At 53.9% G+C, this 23,654-nt stretch overlaps 2 protein-coding genes across 2 annotated transcripts; both read left to right on the top strand.

The window, feature by feature from the left end:
• The first annotated feature begins 967 nt into the window (after nt 1-967).
• AADAC (arylacetamide deacetylase) lies at nt 968-8,684 on the top strand. The gene is made up of 5 exons (XM_036389064.1): nt 968-1,105; nt 6,052-6,274; nt 6,402-6,471; nt 6,803-6,974; nt 8,076-8,684. The coding sequence occupies exons 1-5, from the start codon at nt 968-970 to the stop codon at nt 8,682-8,684; spliced, it is 1,212 nt and encodes a 403-aa protein (XP_036244957.1).
• Nucleotides 8,685-11,181: 2,497 nt separating this feature from the next.
• Nucleotides 11,182-14,896, top strand: SUCNR1 (succinate receptor 1). The gene is made up of 3 exons (XM_036388867.1): nt 11,182-11,269; nt 12,536-12,606; nt 13,946-14,896. The coding sequence occupies exons 1-3, from the start codon at nt 11,182-11,184 to the stop codon at nt 14,894-14,896; spliced, it is 1,110 nt and encodes a 369-aa protein (XP_036244760.1).
• Nucleotides 14,897-23,654: the final 8,758 nt, after the last annotated feature.

The following is a 23,654-nucleotide window of genomic DNA, read 5'->3' as shown; positions in this document are numbered from 1 at the left end:
ACTTAAATGTCTGAAAGTCTGACTAAGGGCCAATCTTCATCTGTGTTTGGGCAGGTGGCACATGGTTCAGCTCTCAGCTTTCTGTGACGTTCCTGCTCTGCTCCTCCAAAGGCTGCTGCACCCCACAGGCTGCTCAGCCAGAGAGCACGAGGCTGCGCTGATTTGCTGCTGGTGGAACTTTAGCCAAAGAAATCACCTACATTTCAATCTGAAAAGGTAAAACCGCTGTGTCCCAGGCTCTGCTCGAGTTCCTGCCTCGCAGAGCGGCAGCTCGGTGCCCCGGGACACCCGACAGGGCTGCCTGCACCCGGGCGTCACCGCGCGGCCACCGCGGCTCCCGAGCGGCTCCCGAGCGGCTCCCGAGCGGCTCCCGAGCGGCTCCCGAGCGGCTCCCGAGCGGCTCCCGAGCGGCTCCCGAGCGGCTGCGGAGCGGCTCCCTCCGCTGCCTGTCTCGGGGCACTGGGGCAGGTGACGGGGCTCGGTGCGGGGTTCAATGCGGGGTTCGGAGCGGGGCTCAGTTCGGGGTTCGGAGCGGGGTTTGGTGCGGGGCTCAATGCGGGGCTCGGTGCGGGGTTCAATGCGGGGCTCGGTGCGGGGTTCAATGTGGGGTTCGGAGAGGGGCGGGCAGTGGAGGTTCGGAGCGGGCCTCAGTTCGGGGTTCGGTGCGGGGTTTGGTGCGGGGCTCAATGCGGGGCTCGGTGCGGGGTTCAGTGCGAGATTCAATGCGGGGCTCGGAGCAGGACTGGCCGGCTCGGCTGCTCCCGGCGGCTGCATGCCCTGCTGGTGAAACCTGTTGTTTTGGAAGCTGCACAGTGGAGTAACCTCTGCCCCGGGTGATACGACAAGAAATCACCTCCTGGCCGGGACCCAAGCAAAACACGCGATTAACTTTGCCCTGCGCTGGCTCGCCGGGAGGCGGTGAGAGGGGGAGAGCCGCTCCGGCAGCGCCAGAGAGGATCCTGCGAGGATGGGGGCCCGGCTGCTGTGCCTGTGCCTCCTCACCGCCCTCCTCGGCTACTACATCTACAGCCCGCTGCCGCAGGAGCTGGCCCAGCCCGGCACCGTGATGCTCGCCTCGGCTGCCCTCAGGGCCCTGGGGCACCTGGTGAGCCGTGGGGCAGGGCAGGGGGGTTCTGTGGGCTCGGGGACACGGCACGGTGTGGGTGTGTGTGTGTGTGTGTGTGTGCATGGTGTGTGTGTGCTCTGTGTGTGTGCTGTGTGTGCTCTGTGTGTGTGTGCATGGTGTGTGTGTGTGTGTGTGTGTGCATGGTGTGTGTGTGCTCTGTGTGTGTGTGTGTGTGCATGGTGTGTGTGTGTGTGTGTGCGCTCTGTGTGTGTGTGCTCTGTGTGTGTGTGTGTGTGTGCTCTCTGTGTGTGTGTGCATGGTGTGTGTGTGTGTGTGCGCTCTGTGTGTGTGTGCTCTGTGTGTGTGTGTGTGTGTGTGTGTGCTCTGTGTGTGTGTGCTCTGTGTGTGTGTGTGTGCTCTGTGCGTGTGTGTGTGCTCTGTGCGTGTGTGCATGGTGTGTGTGTGTGCTGTGTGTGTGTGCTCTGTGTGTGCTCTGTGTGTGTGTGTGTGCTCTGTGTGTGTGTGTGTGCTGTGTGTGTGTGTGTGCTGTGTGTGTGTGTGTGTGTGTGCATGGTGTGTGTGTGTGCTGTGTGTGCTCTGTGTGTGTGTGTGTGTGCTCTGTGTGTGTGTGTGTGTGCGCTCTGTGTGTGTGTGCATGGTGTGTGTGTGTGTGCTCTGTGTGTGTGTGTGTGTGCTCTGTGTGCTCTGTGTGTGTGTGTGTGTGCTGTGTGTGTGTGTGTGTGCGCTCTGTGTGTGTGTGCATGGTGTGTGTGTGTGTGCTCTGTGTGTGTGTGTGTGTGCTCTGTGTGCTCTGTGTGTGTGTGTGTGTGCTCTGTGTGTGTGTGTGTGCTCTGTGTGTGTGTGTGTGCATGGTGTGTGTGTGTGTGTGCTCTGTGTGTGTGTGTGTGTGCTCTGTGTGTGTGTGTGTGCTCTGTGTGTGTGCTCTGTGTGTGTGTGTGTGCATGGTGTGTGTGTGTACTCTGTGTGTGTGTGCTGTGTGTGTGTGCTCTGTGTGTGCTCTGTGTGTGTGTGCTCTGTGTGTGTATGTGTGCTCTGTGTGTGTGTGTGTGTGCTCTGTGTGTGTGTGCTCTGTGTGTGTGTGCTCTGTGTGTGTGTGTGTGTGCTCTGTGTCTGTGTGTGCTCTGTGTGTGTGTGTATGTATTCTGTGTGTGTGTGTGTGCTCTGTGTGTGTGTGTGTGTGTGTGCTCTGTGTGTGTGTGTGTGTGCTCTGTGTGTGTGTGTGTGTGTGCTCTGTGTGTGTGTGCTCTGTGTGTGTGTGTGCATGGTGTGTGTGTGTGTGCTCTGTGTGTGTGTGCTCTGTGTGTGTGCTCTGTGTGTGTGTGTGCGCTCTGTGTGTGTGTGTGTATGTATTCTGTGTGTGCTGCGTGTGTCACACGGGGACGGTGCTGCACGGACCCGAGGGCAGAGTCGCTGAATGGAGCTCTGAACTGACTGTGATAGAAAGAAATGTAGGAAAGGTTTGGTCTTGCAGCCTTGAGAAAGGGCCGCTCAGAGTAACGAATGGGACGTGGGATGTGACTGGATCAACAAGCACAGACAGGCTTGTCTCGCTTTGCAGGGCTGTGCAGCTCCAGCCCTGCTGCCTGAATCACCCCTGGCTCCTGTGCCCAGCTCCCCCTCCAGCGCTGGCTGTCCGGGGAGGGAACACTACAGCAGCTCTCACATTCTATTGATTTCTGTGGCTTCATGGAAATCCACTGGCAAAAAGGCCTGAAAACCACACAAAACAACATCTCTGTGTGAGACAGCCCCTGCTGGCAGGGCGTGCTTTTCAGGGCTGTCCAGTCTGCAGGAAGAGGGAGCATGAGGAGTTTTTTGGTGTGTGTCAGGGACTCCTGTTTTGATTTCGGGGGCTGAGGCGGTGGAAGATGAGTGGTGAGAAGGGAAGGAGCTGTGGTCAGCGGTGTTGGTGCGCTGCCTTGCTGCTTCCCCTGCCAAATCCCCTGCTGGAGGGAGCCTGCAGGGCGGGCGGGCACGGGCAGCCCATCGCCAGGTCACGCTGTCCCTCAGCAGGACACTGGCACAGGAGTGGTGTGATCTCCCTGGAAGGTGGGGCTGTGTCTGCTGCTGCTGTCCTGCCTGCCTGGGCTCAGCGGGGCTCTGGGCAGGCGTTTTGTAACCGGGCTCTCATCTCCTGTGAAACCATAATCCCAAGGGAAGGGCACAGCCACAGCCCCCCTGGAGCTGCACTGGTGCAAATCAGAGTCAGGTGGCCCTAAATTGTCCCAAATGTATCCTGAATGGCCCTGCAGTTACTGGGCAGTGACTCGAGCTCACCTGGGGCAGGGCTGTGTTTCAGAGGGGGCCCTGGTGCAGTCTCTCTGACTCCCTGATGTTGGTTTGAACAAAGGGGCCAAAGTGCCACCCTCGAGCGTTCCTGGGCAGTAGAATTCTCTCTGGGCTCCCAAAAGGGTGTGCCACGAGCCCACAGCTGGGCACATCTCCATGCCCTGTTGTGGGGGCTCCTGGGGAGCCCCCAGCCCTGCTGGGTGAGCTCAGAGGCCCTCAGTGCCCCCTCTTTGCAGCAGGGAGGCTGGGAACTCTCCCTGGCCTGTTGATGTTCATGTCCTGTGTCCGTGTGCTGACAAGCTGGGGAACAGCCTCTGAGAGCGCACCTGCCACTTGCTGTGGTGTTTGAGCCCCAAAATCCCTCAGGTATTTCAGGAAGTGCCCTGTAAATGCCTGGAGAAGGTACAAAACACAGCAGGATGTTTTTGCTGCCGTTGTGTGACATCCCCCCAGAGCTGCCCCCTCCTCAGCCCAGCTCTGTGGAAGCAGAGAGCCAGACTGGGCCCTGCTCACGAGCTGCCCTGCCGGGGTGATGGGGAGCATCCCAAGCACTGCTCCCTCATCCCAAGCACTGCCCCTCTGGAGCCCTGTGGCACTGCCCCTGCCAGGGCACAGCCAGGCTCCCTTCCCCTGCACAGGGTTTGGGTCTGTCCTTGCTGTGGGGACTGGGGAAATGCTTTCCAAAGCACAAGGAAAGTGCTTGTGCACAAGGAAAATGCTTTCCAAAGCACAGGGATCCCAGCCCCAGAGTGGCAGGCTTTCCTGTTGCTCCATAAGGCCCAATAATCTCACACTGGGACAATGAGGATTTTCAGATGAGGGCACCATTTCCTTTCATTGATAATGGCCTGGAAACCCAGGCAGCAGCCCAGTGGTTTTCCACAATGTAAATTGTCCACTTGTGGAAAACAGCTCTGAGAGCTCTGGAAACCCTCAGTGCTGGGGCTCAGGGAATTCCTCCCACCACGGGGCTTTCACAAGCTCGTTGGAGTCACAGCAGGACTCACTTTGACTGAGATATTTGTTTTTTCAAGATGTTAATCCTTGGGGGAAAAGCAACAACTGAGACATGTTTATGTAAACTGTGTCAATGTGGTGGCTAAAAGGGCAATTCTGGCACGGGCATGTGTGTTTGTTTGTTTTCATGGAGCTGATGGCAAGGACCTGTGCTTCCCTCTGCCGTGTGCCAGGGCCTGCCCACTCATCTCCCTCCCAATTCCAGCACTCTGGGATTGGCAGGGCTCCCCCGGCATCACCCGCTCCAAGCCTTCGGAGAGAGGTGACTCAAAAATGTGCTGACAATCCCTGTCAAGGGCTGAGCTCTGTGCTATTCCAGCTCCTGAAAAAGAAGGTTATAGCATGGAATCCCAGAATCCCAGACTGGTTTGGGTTGGAAAAGATCTTAAATTTCATCTCATTCCACCCTCCTGCCAAGGTCAGAGGCACCTTCCACTAGACCAAGTTGCTCAAAACCTGGTTATATGTAGATGGTGATGAAACAGTCGATTTAAATACAATTTGAAGGAAAAAAAATACACCAGGCAGGGTCAGACTGTATGGCTTCCACTATCACAGTGGAAAGGCCAGAGGTTACACCTATCAGCAGATAACCTGTCAGTGTGGGGGTTCCACATTCTTCCTGGGGACAATAAAGCTTCTCTGGGACACCAAACTCCAAACAGGTTCTGCACCAGGCTTGGCTATTTTCTTCCTTTTAAAAATCAAACCTGCTCTAAATTTCATCTGTTTTCACTTTCAGAGAACATGTAAGAGCTTGGCTTTATTTCTTATTCCTTCAGTTGTGGTGTGGTGAGGCTAGGGTGGGAAGAGGGGCACGTCCCATTGCTGGGGTGCTGGTGGAGGTGCCCAGGTGCTGGTGCTGGCAGCAGTGCTGGGTCTGTGGGTGGCTGTGGGTGGCTCTGCACTGTGCTCCCTGGGCTGTCTGTGCCCACTGGTGCCAGCAGCAGTGCTGTGTCTGTGGGTGGCTCTGCACTGTGCTCCTATGGCTGTCCCCATGCCATGCTGGTGCCAGCAGCAGTGCAGGGGCTGTGGGTGGCTGTGGGTGGCTCTGCACTGTGCTCCCTGGGCTGTGCCCATGCCATGCTGGTGCTGGGTCTGTGGGTGGCTCTGCACTGTGCTCCCTGGGCTGTCTGTGCCCACTGGTGCTGGCAGCAGTGCAGGGGCTGTGGGTGGCTCTGCACTGTGCTCCCTGGGCTGTGCCCATGCCATGCTGGTGCCAGCAGCAGTGAAGGGGCTGTGGGTGGCTCTGCAGTGTGCTCCCTGGGCTGTGCCCATGCCACGCTGGTGCCAGCAGCAGGCCAGGGGGACTCTCTGTGGGACAATGCCCGTGCTGGTGCTGGTGGCTCACTGGGCTGGACCCTGGGCTGCAGAGGTGACCCACATGAACACCAAGCAGGAGTCTGAGTGTGGCACGGAGCAGCAGCCCTGGCTGTGGCTGGGCTCTGGCCTTGCTGGGCAGCTGGTGGCAGTGTGGGCACGTGCCAGGAGCGCTCCTGGCACTGCCAGGCTCAGGTGGAGGCACTCTGCTCTGGCCTGTTTGTGTGACTGCCACAGCAGCTTCACACACCTGCACAGAGCATCAAAGGGCTGCAGGGGAATTCAGCCTGAGAGTGAATAGGCTGCCTGGAAACAGCTTCCCCTGTCTTGTGCTGCAGTCGGAGGCGGCTGAGCTGCTGGGGCTGATGAACTACATGGAGGGCCTGAGACTGATCACGACTGTGGAGCTGGTGGCTCCCACGTCCGACGAGAACGTCACTGTGACAGACACAGAGCTCAGAGGGGTCCCCGTGCGCCTGTACCTGCCCAAGAGGCCACCTGGAGGGCTCAGGAGGGCCGTGCTCTTCTTCCACGGCGGCGGCTGGTGCCTGGGAGACGCAGGTGAGCCCTGCACATCGCTGCTGGGTCTGTGCCACAGATCTCACAGCCCTGCCAGGAGCTGCCTCTTGCTTTGTGGGGCGTGTGTGTGTGTGTGCCCATTCTCACACACACTGGGCTTCCATTCCAGGCATGCATGGCTACGATCTCATGTCACGGCGGATTTCAAACGAGCTGAATGCTGTCGTGGTGTCAGTCAAGTAAGAGCTCTTCTCTGTCCAGATGGGATGAGGGCTTGGAGTAAATGAATCTGTTTCAATTAACCTGATTTTTCAATGTTTCTGTATTTGATTGCATGCTTTCCTGCTGACTTATACACATTTGTGAGCAGAGGCTGCCAGGGTGACAGAGAATTGTGGTTGGTGGCTACTTTGGCTTTATGGAGATGGGTGGGTAATAAAGTGGGTGCCCTGGGACAGAGAGTTCCCACTTCTCTGGGCATGGAAACAAACATTCCCCAACAGGGAGATGCGAGCAAGCCCTTCTCTTTATTAACAGCAGGTACTAACACACTTCTCCTGCCTCCCCCAGCTACAGGTTGGCCCCTCCACACCGTTTCCCTGCCCAGTTTGAAGACGTGTACCTGGTGACCAAGTTCTTCCTGCAGAGCAAGGTCCTGTCCCAGTACGGGGTGGACCCTGCGCGGGTCTGCGTGGCCGGGGACAGCGCCGGGGGCAACCTGGCTGCAGCTGTGGCACAACAGGTACAACACAAACGGTTTGCAGCTCAAAATCAGTGTTTGTGTAGTCTCACAACCACTAAGGAAAGCTCAGCTCGCAGCACACACTGCTCTCGTGGTCTGTCAGGATGTCACAGCCTGCAGGGTTGTCACAGGGCTCTGGGGACCAGGCAGGCAGCTGTGCCTGAGCCACCCAGTGCCATCACAGGAGCTTTATGATATCCAGACATCTGTCCCCTAAAAAAGGCTCTCTGCCCTCCAGTCGGGCCTTACATCACTCTAACCTTAAGCTCGTGTTGTCTGGTTTAGGTATGATGTTTGCAAAGGGAATTTTAACTATGTGACTCATAAAGATGCAAATAGCAGGGAAAACAAGCAAACAAAAAAACCCTCACTAAATTTTGTGGTGTCTGAGCATACAGTCTGGTGCCTTTTGCACTTCTCCTTCAGCTTTATTAAATAGTCAGCACGATGTTGTTGCTCTCTCGAGAAGCTGTTTGGGCTGTAACGAAACCCTGGGAATGGTGGTGAATTTGCTGCGGATGCTGAAGGCATAAAATGAGGGAGAAAATGGAAAATTTATTAGTGAAGAGGGGAAAAGGTTGACATATAAGAAATGTCAATGTTCAATTCGTCACATTTTATTTGTTACATCTCTAAAATGCACAGAATTGTGATTGCTTGAGTTGCAACATCTCAGGGTTAAAAACCAAATAGATGAGCATGCTCTAAATTGTTTGAAACGATAAGGAGACCCTGAAACGATAAGAAACCTGAAAGTTTCGTGATGTAAGAATAGAAATTTTCAGTAGCTATAGAAAAATCTTCTGTCAATACCTCAGAAAGCATCAAAATTTCAGAAAGAGTATTTCCCAAAAATCATTATCCTTCAATATAAGAAATAAAAAGAGATTACATTTGATGTTTGAGAATTTTTATTACAGTGTGCTGTTTTAGATAGCCTGCCTATAGATTCAGACTTTCTTTATCCTGGTTTTATTGATAATCTTATTTTGCTCACGTTGCAAAGTGCGTGTTTTCATTCTCCACCTCAGATGATCTGTCAGCGTGGGAGAATCGACACCTTTACTGATTCTTTGCAACGGGTTCTGGTTTTTTTTGCAGCTGTCGGAGGACCCTGAAGTCAAAACCAAGCTCAGAGCTCAAGTTCTGATCTACCCAGCCCTGCAGGCGCTGGACCTGGACCTGCCGTCGTACCGCGACAACGCGCACAAGCCGCTGCTGTCGCGCGCGCTGATGGTGCGGTTCTGGAGCGAGTACCTGAGCGCCGACCCCGCTCTGCGGGCGGCCATGGCCTCCAACCGCCACGTGCCGCCCGAGGCCGGGCCCCTGCTGCCGCTGGTCGACTGGAGCCGCTGGCTGCCCGCCGCCATGCGGGGGGCTCACACCTACCGGGGCCCGGCCCTGGGCGCCGCGGGGCCGGCGCGGCGCTTCCCGGGGCTGCTGGACCCGCGTGCGTGCCCGCTGCTGGCATCCGAGGCCCGGCTGCGCCGCCTGCCCCCGGCCTTCGTGCTGACCTGCGAGCACGACGTGCTGCGGGACGACGGCGCCATGTACGCGGCCCGGCTGCGCGCCGCCGGCGTGCCCGTCACGCACCACCACGCCAAGGACGCCTTCCACGGCGCCATGACCTTCCTGGCCTGGCCGCTGGAGCTGGCCGTGGGCCAGCGGCTCTTCAACACCTGCGTGGACTGGCTGAAGGAGAACCTGTGAGCCCAAGTCAGGCCCTCGCGTGCCCAGGAGTGACTGGAGCTGGGCTGGATTTTGGCCGTGACCGCCGGTGCTGGGGCTGGAGCGTTTCCCACCTTGTGTGGCAGGAAATCAGTCTGATCCCAACCCACACGTTCCTCCAGTGCTACCATCCGAACCTCAAGCCCCCAGACCGCCAGGACTGCCCCGGGTTCCTCCTCTGGCCCTGCAGCCTCCGGGCTCTGGTGTCTTGTCTCTGTTGCTGCTTCTTTCTTCCTATCGCATCTTCAGTGCAGGGTGTGTGCCCGAGGGCCAGGTGGCTGTGGGCACACGGGACGTGCTCAGGGCTGTTTCTTCCTGTCCCCTTTGGCTCCGTGGGATGTGGCAGCAGGGCCCCGCTGCTGCCAGGGCTGCTGGCCTGAAGGGAAGCCCCGGGAGCTGCAGGAGGCTCGGGGCAGCTGCAGGGACCTGCCCGTCGCAGGCTGGGCTGGGGCTGCTGCTCCTGCCCTGCACGGCTTGGGAAGTGCTTGGAAACCCAGTGGGATGGCTAAAAATTGTGCAAGTGTTTTGGGCTTTGCTTGTTTGTTTCTTTTGGGGGGTTTGTTTATTTGGGGTTTTTGTTGTGTTGCCTTTTTTTTTTTTTTAAAGCACATATCTTACTCCTACTTCCATTCTTTAATCCTTGCACTAGCAGGAATTAGAGAATCAAACCAGCACTGGATATTCACTGGAAAAAGGAAGCTGTGAAGGTCCCAGACTTAGGATAACACTGCTGCATGGTCTGTGCTCTACTTATCTGTTAAGTTTTGCACCAGGTGTTCTAACTGTCCTTGAAATTTTTTATCAGATTTCACATATGATTTCTTAAAAGTACAATTAGCTTAGAGATTTTATAGGCTTGGAAAAGAAACATAGTTCAGCTGGCTGTGTGGAACAAATAACCTCTGTGTAATTGTTTTGTGTGTTAAATATAAACCCTAAAACTTTTGACTGAAGCATGAATACAAGGGTTGACTGTTGGTTTAAGTAAATCAGCCACTGGGCAGGTACTTCATGTATCCTGCTTTTCTTTTGCATAAAAGATACTGAATCTTCAATAATTCTGGCTTATTTTCCTGACTGCGTGCGGCCTGTTCAGATGGCATGTGTAAGGGATGATTGCTGCTTTCCATCTTTATTCAGATGAACATAAACATTAAACTCGTTTTTGATTCCAGAGCAGTGTCCTGTCCCTCGGGTGTCCCATCCATCGGGAGCAGAGGCAGCTGTGCTGCAGCTGCAGACAGCCCCAGTTCCAGCTCTGCCCTCGCTCCTGCTGGGGCTGGGGAGCTGCTGGGCTGGGCTGTGCAGGAGGGAAGCAGCAGTGCTTGGGTAGGTCTGTCCTTGCCCCTTTGCACACCCTCTGGAGGCACGTCTGCACTGGTGTGCCCAGTCCCAGGGGTTTGGGAGTTATTCCTGGGGTCTCCCTGCAGCGCTGCCAGCACAGCCCAGCACTCACCGCGGCCTGGGCTCCTCTGCTGCCACAGACAGCTCCACTGCACTTTTATTGCTCCCACATTTGGGATTAATTAACAGCCTCTTAGTGTTCTTGAGGAAGTTGGGCTTCGGGGTTTTGCTCATTAACACCTTTGGTTTGATTTTCTGTACAGTTTTAGGGTCACATCCACAGAATGTTCCATGGGATGGGCACTTCTGGGTTGTAAATGCCAGTGGAATGAGCCCAGCTGGGGTTTCCAGGAAGATAACCTTGCTGAAGAGAGTGCTCACGGAGGATGGCTGTGGTTTGGGTTTGGAGGGGACGTGCCCACATCACGTCCCTCAGCCCTGCTGTGGGCCAGAGTGGCTTTGGTGGCTCTCCTGCCCCACAGCACTGGGATGTTGCTGTTAGGGCAGCACTGGGCTGAAGTGTTGGCCTCAGTTGGCTTTGCCTCCCCTCAGGGCTGCTGGAGGAGCCTGAGCCAGCTCAGCTGGAGCAAACCTGGGCCATCCCCCCTGTCCACACTGCCACCAATAATACTGTGCTTCCTCCATCGTGGCATCAGGGACACTCAATGCCTGCCTGTAAGGCAGGAGAAAAATTTATGTTCTAAGAAACAATGCCAGTCAAAAATTGCCAACCTACTGTGTTTTTATAGGGTGCTCTTGGAACCAGAAGTAAATGGCTTTTAAGCACCAGCACCTATGGACTCATGATTGATTGGGCTGTATGTTTTTGTTTAGGTTCCTAAAATAGACTTTTGGGACTGGAAATGCCTGGAGAGGCACAAAATGAGACAGTGAAAGCTGCACTATTGATGTTGCTGGCAGGAGAGGCTGGAGCTGCAGTAAGCAACCCATTTATCCACACCAAAAACAAGACAAACCACCACAAGGGAAGGCTTTGGTACATCTCCAAAAGCCTCCCCTTGAAGGAAGGATGGGGTTTGGTGGTTGACAGTCAAGGACAAAGCTCAGCCTCGCCATGGTGGGTTCACAACCCTGTTTGGAGCCAGCTCTGGGTGCAGAGATCAAACCTCCAAGGATGCCCAAGTACAGGGAGACTGACCACAGACTCTCCTACCACAGGGTGCAGTGGGAGCTGTATGAACAGAGGGGGTTCATGCCTGCAGGTGAGTCAAGGAGGAAATGAAGCATCCTCAAAATATCCCCACCAATCTGGGCTTCCCCATCACCCTTTTCTTAAGAATCCTTAACTTTTTGTTGCAGTACTACACCGGTTAAAAAACCCAAAAATTCCCCAACAAACCACCACCAAAGCCCCAAACCCCAGAACTGGACAGTGCTCTTGTGTTTCTGGTATTTCTGGCAGTGTTGGTTGATTGCTCCTGGGGTGCTCAGCCCCAGCAGAGGCCAGCAGGACCCCAGCCTGCCCTGCCAGGAGCACTGGGAGCTGCAGGCCTGCAGTGCCAGCACATAGAGCCTGCTGTGAGAGCCCAGCTCAGGTGCTCCTTATGGACAGGGCTGCTGAAAGGCAATGGACTGCCAGCATGTGCGACTGGGACAGCCTCAAAATAACCAGGGGATAGAAAACTGCTTAGGAGTACAACCAGCTGAGGCAATGGTCACTGAGCTGTAAAGCAGGGACCAATCTAAACCTATGAAATGAACATTTCTTGCTCCCTCACCAGTTTTCTGAGGAGTTACTGCAGCAGGAAGGAAGAAATGCTCCATTTCTTCAGCCCTATTTTATCCCTCAGTGCTACAGCAGTTGCCTGAATGAACAAGATATTTAAAAGCTGGTAAATGAGAAGCCAGTGTTGGTTATTAGCCATGGGGGAAATTTCAAATCACCTTCTGTAATGGCTAAATATGAGCTGATTATTTGGCCTTGTCCGCAGAGAAAAGCTACAATAGCCTTTTATATGTATTAATAGGGTTAATGTTCGCTAACTGTGAAGTACATCACAATAAAGGGGAGGGAAAGGTGGAGAAGCTGTGGCTGCCCCATACCTGAGGATGCTCAAGGCCAGGTTGAATGGGCCTTGAAGCAGCCTGCTCCAGTGGAAGTGTCCCTGCCCGTGGCAGAGGGGTGGAACTATTCGCCCAGGGGGTGGAATCAGTCGCTGTGGGGTGTGGTCACTCTGCATTAGCAGCATCATTGTATTTTTGTCTTTGCCAATAATTTATATAGCGCTGGCAGTAAAGCAGGGAGCAGTGGAGCGGGGATGTGCTGCTGTGTGAGGAGCTGGAGCTCCGCTTCCCCCGGCTCTGCCCTCCGGCAGCCCCTGGCGGTCCCAGGCATGGCACGGGAGCAGGGGGTGCCCGGTCCTCGGGCGGCCCCGCTGGCTCCCCGCGGGCTCCTGTGAAGGGGAAGTGCCCTCGCAGCTCAGCCCCACAGATCCCGCCTTGCCCTGCCTCGTTAATGATTGAATGAGAGGCGGCGGGGCTGCCCCGGCTCGCTCAGCTCGGCCGGACCCGCGGCGAGGCAGCACCGGCCCCGGCCATGGTAAGGCTCCACCACGGGCACTCTGCCGGTCCACATTCCTGAGTGGGCTCTGGCTGCTCTTCCTTCTTACCTTAAAACTGATCCATCATCCTTTCCTAACAACTTGCTAAATTAATGCATCTGTCTATACCGCACTTTCAATTATTGTTGCTATTTAAATTGCTGATGTCTGTGATGTGCTTTCTAGACTTAGAACCTCACTAAGGTGTTGAGTTTCTCCTCAAGAACCGAGCAGACAGGGCTCAGCAGGAGCAGCAGGTGAGGTCTGAGCAGAGCAAGGGCTCTCTGTAGCATTTCTGTCTCCTGGGGGGCACAGAAGCAAGTGTTGAGACTTGATGGAAATGGCTTTATGGAGCTTTTGCTCTGCCTCATGATCTCCCTTCGAAATGAAACACAGCTGATCTCTGCTTTGAGGACAGAGACCTGTGAACAAGTTCTTGACACCAAAACACCTTTGGAAATGCTTAACCTTAGCTTGGGTTCAGTTTTGATCTATGTCCCAGTTTCTGGCATTTGGTTTTCCCTGCTTTCCAGTTGTTTGCTGACACTTTATCCAAGGCTCTCACTAAAAGCTGTATGTGTCCTGTGGCAGGGACAGGTGGCTTTGCTGAGGAGGGAGAGGAGTAAACACTTGAGATCCTGCTCTATTTCCTTCCCTGAAGATGAAAGCATTTTTTTTTAACCAGCCTTTAGAAAGAAAGCAAGTTCATGTGTGGTGCAGCTTTGAAGGAAGCTTTGGCAGAATGCACAGGAGATGTGCTCCATCCTCCATGCAGTTCTGGTACCCAGTTTCCAGCCCAGCTCACAAAGTGCTCGATTAAGGGCTGGGTTAATTTACCAAACACATCTCTCCTGGCTCCCCAGCCAGTTCTGAGCAGTGCTGCTGCCTTCGTCCCTCAGCAGCCCTGTCAGCAAACCTCTGCTGCAGTGACAAGGCAGGACCCACGGGACTGGTGTTGGGTAACAGGGGCAGATGACTCCACGAGGCTCTGACAGGGCACCCACGGGCTGGTTTCACTTTCCTGGCCCCTGGCACTGCCCTGGCTTTGGCCAAGCTGGAACGCTGTGACTGATGCCTTCATTCAGGTGATGCTCCCACTTGAGTTCCTCACACAGGTCTTTGCTCAGGAGAGTTTTCATCTCCTTCTGTAACTGTGATCAGTGTCTGCAAGTACCAGTCCTGTGTGTGAGAGACGTTTGAGGTCACATATCTACTTATCCTGTGGGCTGGAAGGAAATTGCAGGCTGCATTCACTGATTACAGCAATGATATAACAATAACTGTGCTATGATCTTTTACTTGGGTTTGGTGTTTATTTTGTTTCTTTTGATTTTCCAGGCTGTGAATGAGACCAGTGACTATTTTCTGACAAACAGAGTACTGGAAAAGTATTATCTCTCCACCATGTACAGCCTTGAGTTCATTATAGGTGCCATTGGAAACACCATCGTGGTGTTTGGCTATGTTTTCTGCCTGAAAAAATGGAAAAGCGGCAACATCTACCTGTTCAATTTATCCATATCAGATTTGCTATTTCTGTGCACTCTGCCAAATCTGGTGAACAGCTACTCCAAAGATCAGTGGGCAAAGGAGAGCATCCTGTGCCACAGCAACAGATTCCTGCTGCACGCCAACCTGTACAGCAGCATCCTCTTCCTCATGGTTATCAGCGTTGACCGGTACATGCTGATGAAACACCCCTTCAGGGACCACATCCTGCAGAAGAGGAGCACAGCTGTTATGGTGTCCATTGCTGTATGGATCGGGGTGATCCTGGAGCTGCTGCCTCTGCTGCATTTCCTGGAGCCTATAACACCTGACAATAACTACAAGTGTCTTGACTATGCGAGCTCTGGAGACCCCGTGACAAACCTCGTCTACAGCATGGTCCTGACCGTCTTTGGCTTCCTCATTCCCCTGCTGACCATGTGCTGCTTCTATGTGAAGATGGTTCGTTTTCTCCAGAACAGGAGCGAGCAGATCCACTCTGCCCTGACCCTGGAGAAGCCCCTGACCCTGGTGATCCTCACCGTGGTGATCTTCTCCCTGCTCTTTACTCCCTACCACGTCATGCGCAACGTCCGGATCGCCTCCCGAATTCCGGCCCTGAACGTCTCTGAGTGCACAAAGGGAGTCATCAGCACCATTTACATCATCACCAGACCCTTTGCCTTTCTAAATAGTGCCATCAATCCCGTTTTTTATTTCCTGATGGGTGACCACTTCAGAGAGATGCTGATGGCCAAAACAAGACAGCTCCTGGGCAGGCTGACAACCACTGGGAAGTGAATGAGTGAGCAGTCCCCTTGTGGTGGGAGAGGTCTGGGAGGAAAGTCTCTGAGAGAGAGCATTCAGCAATGTGCCATTGTTTTAGATAACTTTATTTATGCAATAGAATAGGTATGAGCTGATTGTGTTCCTCTAAATGCACCTGTCACCTCATTGTACAGGAGATTTCTGCTGAGCTGCCTGCAGCACGCCAGGAGGGATGCTCTGCCCCGTCCCAGCAGGACAGCAGTGGGGTACCCACAGCCCATTGATACTGTCATCAAAAGGCCATCAAGCCAGCTCTCTGAGGGAAAGCACACTGCTCTCAGACAGCTGCTTTGTGAGCCATAACGTGGGCCTGGGCTGGGACAAAACGTGCCCTCATAGGTCACCAGGACAGCCAGGCACACTCACATGGGCACTCACACAGCCACTTACCAGGGCGTGCAGCTACCTATCCTCATTATAGCTGTCTATAAGTGCCTGTGGAATCTATAGCCTGAAGCAGAATTCAGACCTCAGAGTTCAAACTTTATTAGCAGTTGCACTAATGAACCAGGAGCTAATGAGGAGCCGGTCCCTGCCTGATCCCTGCTCCACACAGAGCCCCAGCACCTCAGAGGCACTCAAAAACCTACTGGGCTCTGCTCCTTCCCCCTTCTGGGACAGCCCTGGTTTGTACCTTTGATTTAGTGGCAATCTCTAAAGTCTCCATGACTTCCACTTACCTAAACTAATGAGTGAAACTTCTGATCTTTACACAATTAACTGTGATGCTGCTGGTTTTGCAATTAAAATTGTGATAAAAAAGAGAATATAAACCCCTATGTTCAAGCTTCACATGCATGTTCCTCTCTGCCTAATTCCTCTGCTCCTGAGTGGTACATGGAGAAATTTCAATTAATAAAGCTCCAAAGCACTACCTGGTTCACCTGAGCTGGGCTAAGCAGGACCAAGGTGGGTGCAGGTTCCCCCAGGCAGAGCCACATTGGGCTGCAGGCACTGGCATCAGCACAGCTGGGCATGGGCTTTGGTTCTGATTCAGACAGGGCTTTTTTGGTTTCATTTTGTTTTGTCTTTCCTAATTTTGGGTGTGGACTGAAAATGCCTCCAGAACAGGAATTCAGCTGTGAGTCAGCCTGAAAACAGTCCAAGTATGTTTTAGTGGCGGTAAGTGACCTAAAAATAACTGTTCCTGGGAAGAGGGTGAGGGCAGGGCGAGGGGCTGGGGCTGCCCCTGGCTCTCCCTGCAGCCCTGAGCCACTTTCCCAGGCACACACAGGCCAGGACACTGGGCTGGCTTCAGTCTCCCCTTTAGGTGTGAGCTGCAGGAGCCTGTCCTTGGGGGGCATTCACAACCAGCTCCACACCCACGAGAAAAACACATGGATCTATTTCTTGTTCATTCCAAACCCTACCAAACCTCAGGTCCTCTGCAGCTCGGAATGTGTGAAATGTCCTACCGCGCTGTTCCTGACATTTAGAGGGAATTTCCTGGGTTTGCCCTTGTTCCCATCACCTTTTGCCCTCCGCTGCAGGCAGTGCAGCTCTGTGGTCAGCTGCCTCTGCTCCTTGCCCCAGCTCTCTGCAGTGCTCCGTGCCACAGCAGCTGCTGCTCTGCAGTGTTTTAATAATGATTTATAAGAGCATGTCTCCAGAAGAGCAAGGCTGCCCACACAGGGGCTGTGGATTCAGAGCAGTGCTGTGGGAGGGGTGGCTGCCTGGCTGCCCTGGACACCTGCAAGGAGCTGGCACCAGCAGAGGGGTCCTGACCATGTCACTGCCACACTGGCAATTCAGAGTTTAACTGCTCATGTTGACAGTAATGAAGATACTAATTCAGCTGACTTCTGCTTGGTTTCAATTTGGTTTTTACTTTCTAAAAATACATGAGCTAAAAATAGTCTTCCTGGAGCCAGGAGGAGCTTCACCCTCTGGGCAGTCTGTCCTTTGGTGGTGAGGTGAGGGCAGCTCAGCAGCCCCCGAGGTCTCTGGGCAGCACCCAGGTGTGCAGGCACGCTCATGGAAACACCTGGAGCTTCACCTGTTTGTTCAAGCAGATTTTGGACCAGCAGCATCAGGGTCTGAGCCGAGCACACCAACACCTGGGGCAGAGCACTGCAGGGATCTGATGCCACAGCAAGGTGCCTGCAAGACTCATTTTCCTTTCAGTTTTCTGTGTCTTATCGAGATTTTGACCCACATAAGTGAAGTGGAACATTTAAGTGCTGCTTTGTTCATTCGTGCACTCTTGCCTCACTTCCTGACACAGCCACATAAGAGTCACAGGATGGAAGGGCTCACAACCGTCCAGATGAAGCAATGAGGTTATTTGATAAATAAAGCAATCCAGCAGTTTGCCTGCTGCTTTTTGAAATAAATCCTGTGCTTTTGGCTGCTCCAAGGCCTGGTCTTAGGAATTCTTTTTCCTTCCCAGAGGCCTGCCCTGTTTGGTGAATGCTGTTCAGGGGCAGACACAGCCCACTTGCTGCTGGCCCAATTCCTTCTTTCTGATGGGAAGGGTGGGGGCTGAGCCTGGCACAGCCCAGCTCTCCAAGCACCCTGGGGGGAACAGGGAGCTGTTAGCCCACCCAGCCAGGTGATGCAGGGCTGGGCACAGGCCGGGGAGTGTCCTCTGCCCAGGTGAGGGCCAGAGCAGCGGGCAGTGCTGATGAGCCAGAGGAGGCAATGGGTCCCACCAGCCCCAGGAGCTCATCAGACAGGATGTGGGGCCCAAAGGGTTAAATAGGAGCTGTGGTGCTGCTTCCCTGCCTGCAGAAGGATCCTGTGCTGTCTGTGTGCTGTGCTGGTGGGTGCCACAAGGAAGGAGCAAGCTGAACAGGTAAGAATGAGGTGACAGTTCTCAAAAGTCTTTTATAACTAAAGTTACAACAGAAAAAATTACTGCAGAATGTGGCACTTCTTGGGGAAGCCTGGTTGTGTGATCTGCTGGAGAGAGAGCTTGTATGTGCACTGTGGTGTGGGGCTGTGCTGGGACAGTCAGATGGGATCAGGAGCTCCTGTAGAGAAGGAAAGGGACCCAGTTTGGTTTATGGGAAACGTGCAGCAATGTGAGGGGAACTGCTCTGTGCTGGGGCAGGAGCGGTGAAGGGAGGCTTCTGCAGGTGTGGTAACTGAGAGGCAACGTGCAAAAACACCAATCCTTTGAGCTGGGTTACAAGGGAAACCACTGGGAAATGTCCCTGTAAATGGAGGTACAAGGGGCAGCTGTAAGCCCAGGCACCTGCCTGGAGCTGCCCCAGGCTCTGCAGGGACACACAGAGCAGGGACACACAGAGCAGGGACACACAGAGCAGGGACACACAGCAGGGACACAGAGCAGGGACACACAGAGCAGGGACACAGAGCAGGGACACACAGAGCAGGGACACACAGAGCAGGGACACACAGAGCAGGGACACACAGAGCAGGGACACACAGCAGGGACACACAGAGCAGGGACACACAGAGCAGGGACACACAGCAGGGACACACAGAGCAGGGACACACAGAGCAGGGACACACAGCAGGGACACACAGAGCAGGGACACACAGAGCAGGGACACACAGAGCAGGGACACACAGAGCAGGGACACACAGCAGGGACACACAGAGCAGGGACACACAGAGCAGGGACACACAGCAGGGACACACAGCAGGGACACACAGAGCAGGGACACAGAGCAGGGACACACAGAGCAGGGACACAGAGCAGGGACACAGAGCAGGGACACACAGAGCAGGGACACACAGAGCAGGGACACACAGAGCAGGGACACACAGCAGGGACACACAGCAGGGACACACAGAGCAGGGACACACAGAGCAGGGACACAGAGCAGGGACACACAGAGCAGGGACACACAGAGCAGGGACACACAGCAGGGACACACAGAGCAGGGACACACAGAGCAGGGACACACAGAGCAGGGACACACAGCAGGGACACACAGAGCAGGGACACACAGCAGGGACACAGAGCAGGGACACACAGAGCAGGGACACAGAGCAGGGACACAGAGCAGGGACACACAGAGCAGGGACACACAGAGCAGGGACACACAGCAGGGACACACAGAGCAGGGACACACAGAGCAGGGACACACAGCAGGGACACACAGAGCAGGGACACAGAGCAGGGACACACACAGCAGGGACACACAGAGCAGGGACACACAGAGCAGGGACACACAGCAGGGACACACAGCAGGGACACAGAGCAGGGACACACAGCAGGGACACAGAGCAGGGACACACAGCACTTCTGTCTTCAGCTGGCCTGGCACACGGCTGGGGCTCTGTGAGTGCTCCAAGGGGCTCCCTCCATCCTTGGAATGGTAGCTTTAAAAGCAACTGGGACTTTCTCTTTTGTTCTTTAGACAGTCCCCACATCTCCTTTCCCCTGATCAGCCTATGGAAAAGCTCAAAGCAAACATGACTTCACCTGGTGGACCTTGGGCTGCTCACATCTCCTTTGTCATTGAACAGCTCCTGGCACTCGAGGGGTTTTCCATTCTCCTAAAGAAATGCAGCCCCTGGGATGCCTGGTTGTGCTCCCCTGGCAGGTTTACTAGCGGAAATCCTCCTCCTGCAGGAGCACAATGGCTGGGGGCTCTCCAGGGTGAGCAGCAGCCAGGGAAAACAAACATCATCCTGTTAGAGCACATTTCTACAGAGGCCTGGATTTAAAAACCTCATGTATGAGGTTCAATTGCCATGATTTTATATCTAGCAATACATTTTTGACAGGAGAGGAAGTACTTCATCACCCTAATGTTTATTTTTCTTTATGGTGTATGGGGATATTCTAGTTTCTGTGTATTTCAACCCAATATTTTTGCAGGGAATGTTTTAGCTATTGACTGCCCTAGGAAATGCTGGCTTCGCTGAGGTTTGTGTCTATAGTTCTGTCACAGAGAAATAAGCTTTCCCTGATCCCTGGGAGCAAATTACTTTCAGTGCCCATTTGTCTTTCAGGGTGTTTTTTCTTATTTCCTTTTAATTAGCTGTTGTGCATTTCAGGGCAGTCATTACAAAATGGTGCTGCTTCATGCTGCTCATTTTGCTTCATTGAGGGAAGTGTCACAGGATGCTTTTGATGGCTTGGTTTCAGAAAGGCCCTTTGGATGCAGGGTTTGGTTGTGTCTCAGGAGGAGGCTGTGACCCCACGTGCCTGTCCCAGCCCCACCCCTGCCTTCCCTCAGGACCTGCACCTCCTTCATCCTCATCCGTGCCTGGAGCTGGAGCTGATGAGCAGATGCTCTCTCCTCTGCTTTGATTTCTGTTATTTCCTAGAAGGATTTCAGTAGTAACCTCAAAGGATCCTGAAATGACTTTTCCTGTTCCCATCAGAGATTAATTCAGTCTTTGTTTTCTCCTGCCTGCAACACCTTTGGGCAGTGTTTGGTGTAACTTGGCAAGGGAAGAAATAACATCAGAATTGACCTTGTACCAAAATAAATACAGAGGAATTAATGTTTAGTTACAATTATCCTGTTCTCATTAACAGTTCCTCTGCTTGCTGTGACATACAAACTTCCAAGGGGTTTGGTGTGACTTTTGCCATATTTATGAAAGCAGCTTTTCGAGACCTGCTGCCTGTGAGAGGAAGAATAAGCCTGCTTGCCTCCTAAAATGCTTTTCGGACCAGTCTATGTAGTACCTAGTATTGCTTTACACAGAAAAAGATAAAAATAAACAGAGTTAAATGGTTCCTCTTAGCTACATTATTCCTATATTGAATTATATCAGAGAAATCAGTTTTTCTTAAAGCTGCTGCCTCTCATTACAGTGATTCAGCCTGTTGTACTGATAGCATTGAATGTAAGTTTCTCCAAAAGTATTTCTGAGCATGATAGACTTGATTTTGATTCCTTGGGCTCCTTACATCTTATTTTAAAGCAAGTTTGTGGTTCATGCCTGTAACATGCAGACTGTAAATCTGTTGAATGCACTCACTGTCTGGATGTGACACTTATTTATTTTCCTCTCCTGCTGTAATAGTATCTTTCATCTTTTTCTTTATATACTTTTCAAAAGCACAAGAGACAAAGGATGCCTTTTTCAGTAAAAAAAAAGCAATTAAAATATGATGTAATGATTAATTACTTGCAATCTGATTTTTATGACACGTAGCTATAGTCACTACTTAATTAGAAATAATACAACTCCAAGTACCGAGTTAGAGAAACCAGCTGGTGTTTACAGAATGAGCTGATCATTAACCCTGGCCCAGGGGCTGTCACCCTGCATCCCAGCATGCCCACTGCACCAATTGGTCTGTACTGGGCACTGCTCAGGTTTTCTGTCCGTGGCATGGCAGGCTGTGGAAGGGCTGTGTCCCACTGGAATAGGGCCAGGAGCCTGGACACTGACAAAGGGGATGGGTGCTCTGTGAACAGTTGTGTCATAGAAAAGCAGATCATGGAAGTTCCTGGTTTGTGTCAGAGACAAGTGTGTGGTGTGTTCAGTCTGTTCTCTCTGGGTCTGTGCTTGTCACCGTGCTCTGGTTAACTGGGGGCCCATCATCCTGTTGGCAGTTCTTGAGCAACGTATGATTACAGAAGAAAACCCTGAAATTGTCTTCTTTGACTCGGCCTTGATGAGAACAAGACAGAAACAACACTCTTGTCATCTTCCTATATTTTCATTCGGATTATTTTGCTTTGGGCCTGACAGGATGGGGCTGGTGCATCCAGGTGAGGGCTGCCAGCCAGAGAAGCTGTTCCAGTGAAGTAATGTGGCCTCTCGTGTGCTGTGAACCCAGTGCCCTCCCCAAAATACTTTATCTGTATTGGTTAATTCCTCAGGCTGGGAAAACGTGCAATAAAATGCTTGTTTGGAGGGTGTCTCATAGCAGAGGATGTGTCTGAAAGTAGGTCTCAACTAGACCCGTGTGAATTAGCACAGTCTTCTCGAGAAATTGGGGACTGTGGTTTCCTGAAGAGACAGAAAGACAGATTGATTGGAGTGTTTGCAAGGCTGGAGGAAACCTTTAGGGATCTCATGAAAATGTGTCAAAAAGGCAGGGCCTTCACCCAGGCAGGGACATGGAGGGTCTGGGCTGTCCCACGCACCTGAGCATCCTCTTTGTGGCCAGCATGCCCCGAGCCAAGCCGAGCGGCTGTCGCGCTGGGAGGCTGCGGTCCGTCCTGTCCCGGCGGGCAGCTCCGGGCTCTGAGCACATCCCCGGGTGCCCGGGGCCAGGGCAGCGATGCGCGGCCCGGCTCCGGCCAGGCTGCGCCCCGAACGGGGCAGGGCGGGTCCTGCGGCCGCTCCCAGCCCGGAGCCCGCTCGCCGGGACCGGCTGGGTCCGAGCGTTCGCGCTGAGCCTCGGAGCGGAGCTCCGGTGCCCCGGCACCGCGGGAGCGCCCCTCGCTGTGGGAAGCCGCGGCGGGCACACGCTGGGTGCCCGGCCCCGGCCCCGCGGCGCTCCTGGGCAGGGCGTTCCCGGCCCCGGCCGTCTGCGGGCAGCCTGGCGACACCGCGCCCTCCTGCCAGGTGCCGCAGAGCCGCCGGCCGCGCTTTGCTTTGCCTCCGTGCCGTGCTCCCGCTGCCCACCGTGCCCCTCCGGCGGGGCTCGGCCCCGCACCGCCCCTGGCCGGGCCCCGGGCAGGGCAGGAACGGCGCCTCCCTCCTGGCGCCCGAGCCCGGCGTTCTTGGAGGGCAGCGGCGCGGATTCGGCTTTGCCGGAGCCGGTGAAGGGCTGTGACCCTGACACCGCCGTGCAAGTACCCACAGGGTGCTGGCAAGCGGTGCCAGGCTGGAGCTGGCCGCTGCTGGGGCCAGGGCTCGCTAAAACGTGGGAGAATACAGCATCCTTGTCATCTGGCTAAAAACGTGGGGGTCACGTAGTCACATCTGTCTCGCTCCTTATACTGTAATATTTCAGTGTGGGCATAGGCCAAGTAGCAATAACCCTCCATGGCCACGTAGAATTGAAGCCAGACTTTGAAATGTAATTTTCATGTCCTTCCTTGGCAGGAGGGGACTGTTGCTCCCTGCCACTGCCTGCTGGTCTGTGCCCATGCTGGAGCATGGCTGGGTTATACAGTGTGGGGCTGTTTGAAAGGCTGTGCATTATTGCTGTCCTTTGGAAACATCTCCATGTCTGGAATTACTGTGTTTTGTGTGAAGGCAGACTCACCTTGTTCTTCTACTTGTGCCCCTTGGCAGTTTGACAGCAGAAAACTTTTAAACGTAGCTGTTTTGGGTCACAGATGCACAAATCCTCTGGAGGCAAAAGGGATGCTTTGGTAAAACTCCACAGCTTTCACCAGAGCAGCGTTTCCTGCCCAGCAGTAGCTGTGCTTTGGGTTAAATATTGAGAGCAGCTAGTAGGTAGCTGGCTGTGGTTTTTCCCTGAAGAATTTCTTTGTTTCTAAATGTGGCTGTGAGCTCTGTCATTTAGGGGACAGGCAGTGCCCCCCAGAGCTGGGCAGCTCCGATCTGCGATGGTGGGTTTGGAGATGGGATCCAAGTGCCCGAATGCTGGTTGTACAGGGCGTTTGGAGATGCCACCTGTGTGCTGAGGTGGCAGGAGGCGTGCAGGAGGTGCAGCCCCCACTGCACCCCGCTCTGGGCTGGCAGTGCTGCGGGCAGCGCCCTGAATGTGCCACAGCATCGCGGGCACCGCACTGCGGCCAGCCCAGAGCCTCGCCCAGGGGACATGAGAGAAATCAGGAACGTTCCCAGGAGCTAATATTTGATTTGGCTGCACCGCTGCGGGCAGGAATGTGCCATTGCTCTGGAAGCCAGGGAGGCTGTGAAAGGCAGGGAA

This window comes from Molothrus ater, chromosome 10, assembly GCF_012460135.2.
Source record: "Molothrus ater isolate BHLD 08-10-18 breed brown headed cowbird chromosome 10, BPBGC_Mater_1.1, whole genome shotgun sequence".
NCBI classification, from domain to species: domain Eukaryota; kingdom Metazoa; phylum Chordata; class Aves; order Passeriformes; family Icteridae; genus Molothrus; species Molothrus ater.
This window is presented reverse-complemented; position numbering and strand designations above follow the sequence as displayed.